Source organism: Bison bison, unplaced genomic scaffold (assembly GCF_000754665.1).
Source record: "Bison bison bison isolate TAMUID 2011002044 unplaced genomic scaffold, Bison_UMD1.0 scf7180017864518, whole genome shotgun sequence".
NCBI lineage: Eukaryota > Metazoa > Chordata > Mammalia > Artiodactyla > Bovidae > Bison > Bison bison.
Window position 1 is genome coordinate 14,265,098 of NW_011495071.1, and position 1,017 is coordinate 14,266,114.

General features: G+C 53.7%; 1 protein-coding gene across 1 annotated transcript in view; it reads left to right on the top strand.

Annotated features, from left to right (window-relative positions):
- The first annotated feature begins 755 nt into the window (after nt 1-755).
- The window catches only part of PLEKHA7 (pleckstrin homology domain containing, family A member 7), a 228,329-nt gene continuing 228,067 nt past the window's right edge, over nt 756-1,017 (top strand). The window contains 1 exon segment of the mRNA XM_010830665.1: nt 756-883. Within this exon segment, the coding sequence (XP_010828967.1) occupies nt 756-883 (128 nt within the window).

The window sequence follows — 1,017 nt, forward strand, 5'->3', positions numbered from 1 at the left end:
GGGTGTGTTCGATAATATACAACAAACAGGCAATAAACAAATAAGAATGTCAACTAAGTGCGCAGAGGTAAAGGAATAGACAGTAAGGGGAGGGAAAGGGTCTCCTTTAGACAGGTCAGGGGAGAGAACCCTCATGAGATGAGGAGAGAGCAAAGACCTGAACATGAGAAGGCTTAGGCCACAAAAAAGCAGCTTCCAGAGCCCCCAGGCAATGGTACCCCACTCCAGTACTCTTGCCTGGAAAATCCCATGGATGGAGGAGCCTGGTAGGCTGCAGCCCATGGGGTCGCTAAGAGTCGGGCACGACTGAGCGACTTCACTTTCACTTTTCACTTTCATGCATTGGAGAAGGAAATGGCAACCCACTCCAGTATTCTTGCCTGGAGAATCCCAGGGACAGAGGAGCCTAGTGGGCTGCCGTCTATGGGGTCGCACAGAGTCGGACACGACTGAAGTGACTTAGCAGCAGCAGCAGAGCCCCCACTAGAGGCCCTGCCTGGGGGGTGGGTGGGGTCTGTGCTTCTAAAGATGGAAGAGAAGAAGCATGGCTTTCAGCACCTATCACTAATCTCCGCATCTTCAGGGTTCTGTATTTGGTGTGTCTGGGGAAGACCGGTGCCCTCCAGCTTCATCTGCCTGCTGCAAACTTGGGAAAATGAAATCATGCCTGACCTCGGATTAACAGAGCCCGTATAGGTAGCCAGGGTCCATTTAAACACTTCACACCACTGCTATTTGATCTACCGTCCTAACCCATGTGGTATTTACTGCGAACTTTTTACAATGGAAGAAACCGGGGCTCGGAATATGGAAGTAACCTGTTGAGGTTTAGATGGTTTAGACAAGAAGTACAGTTCCTGGAGGGTTGTGTCGCGGGGGTCCGGTGGGCTTCACTGGGGCATTTGAGGAGTTTGCCTGTTTCAAGAGTTTGCCCGCCTCGCCCCGAAGGCGGCTCCCGCCCTGCTGCGGCCTCAGGGGCCAAGGGGCATGCGGCGGGCTGGGGGCGGGGAAGGCGCG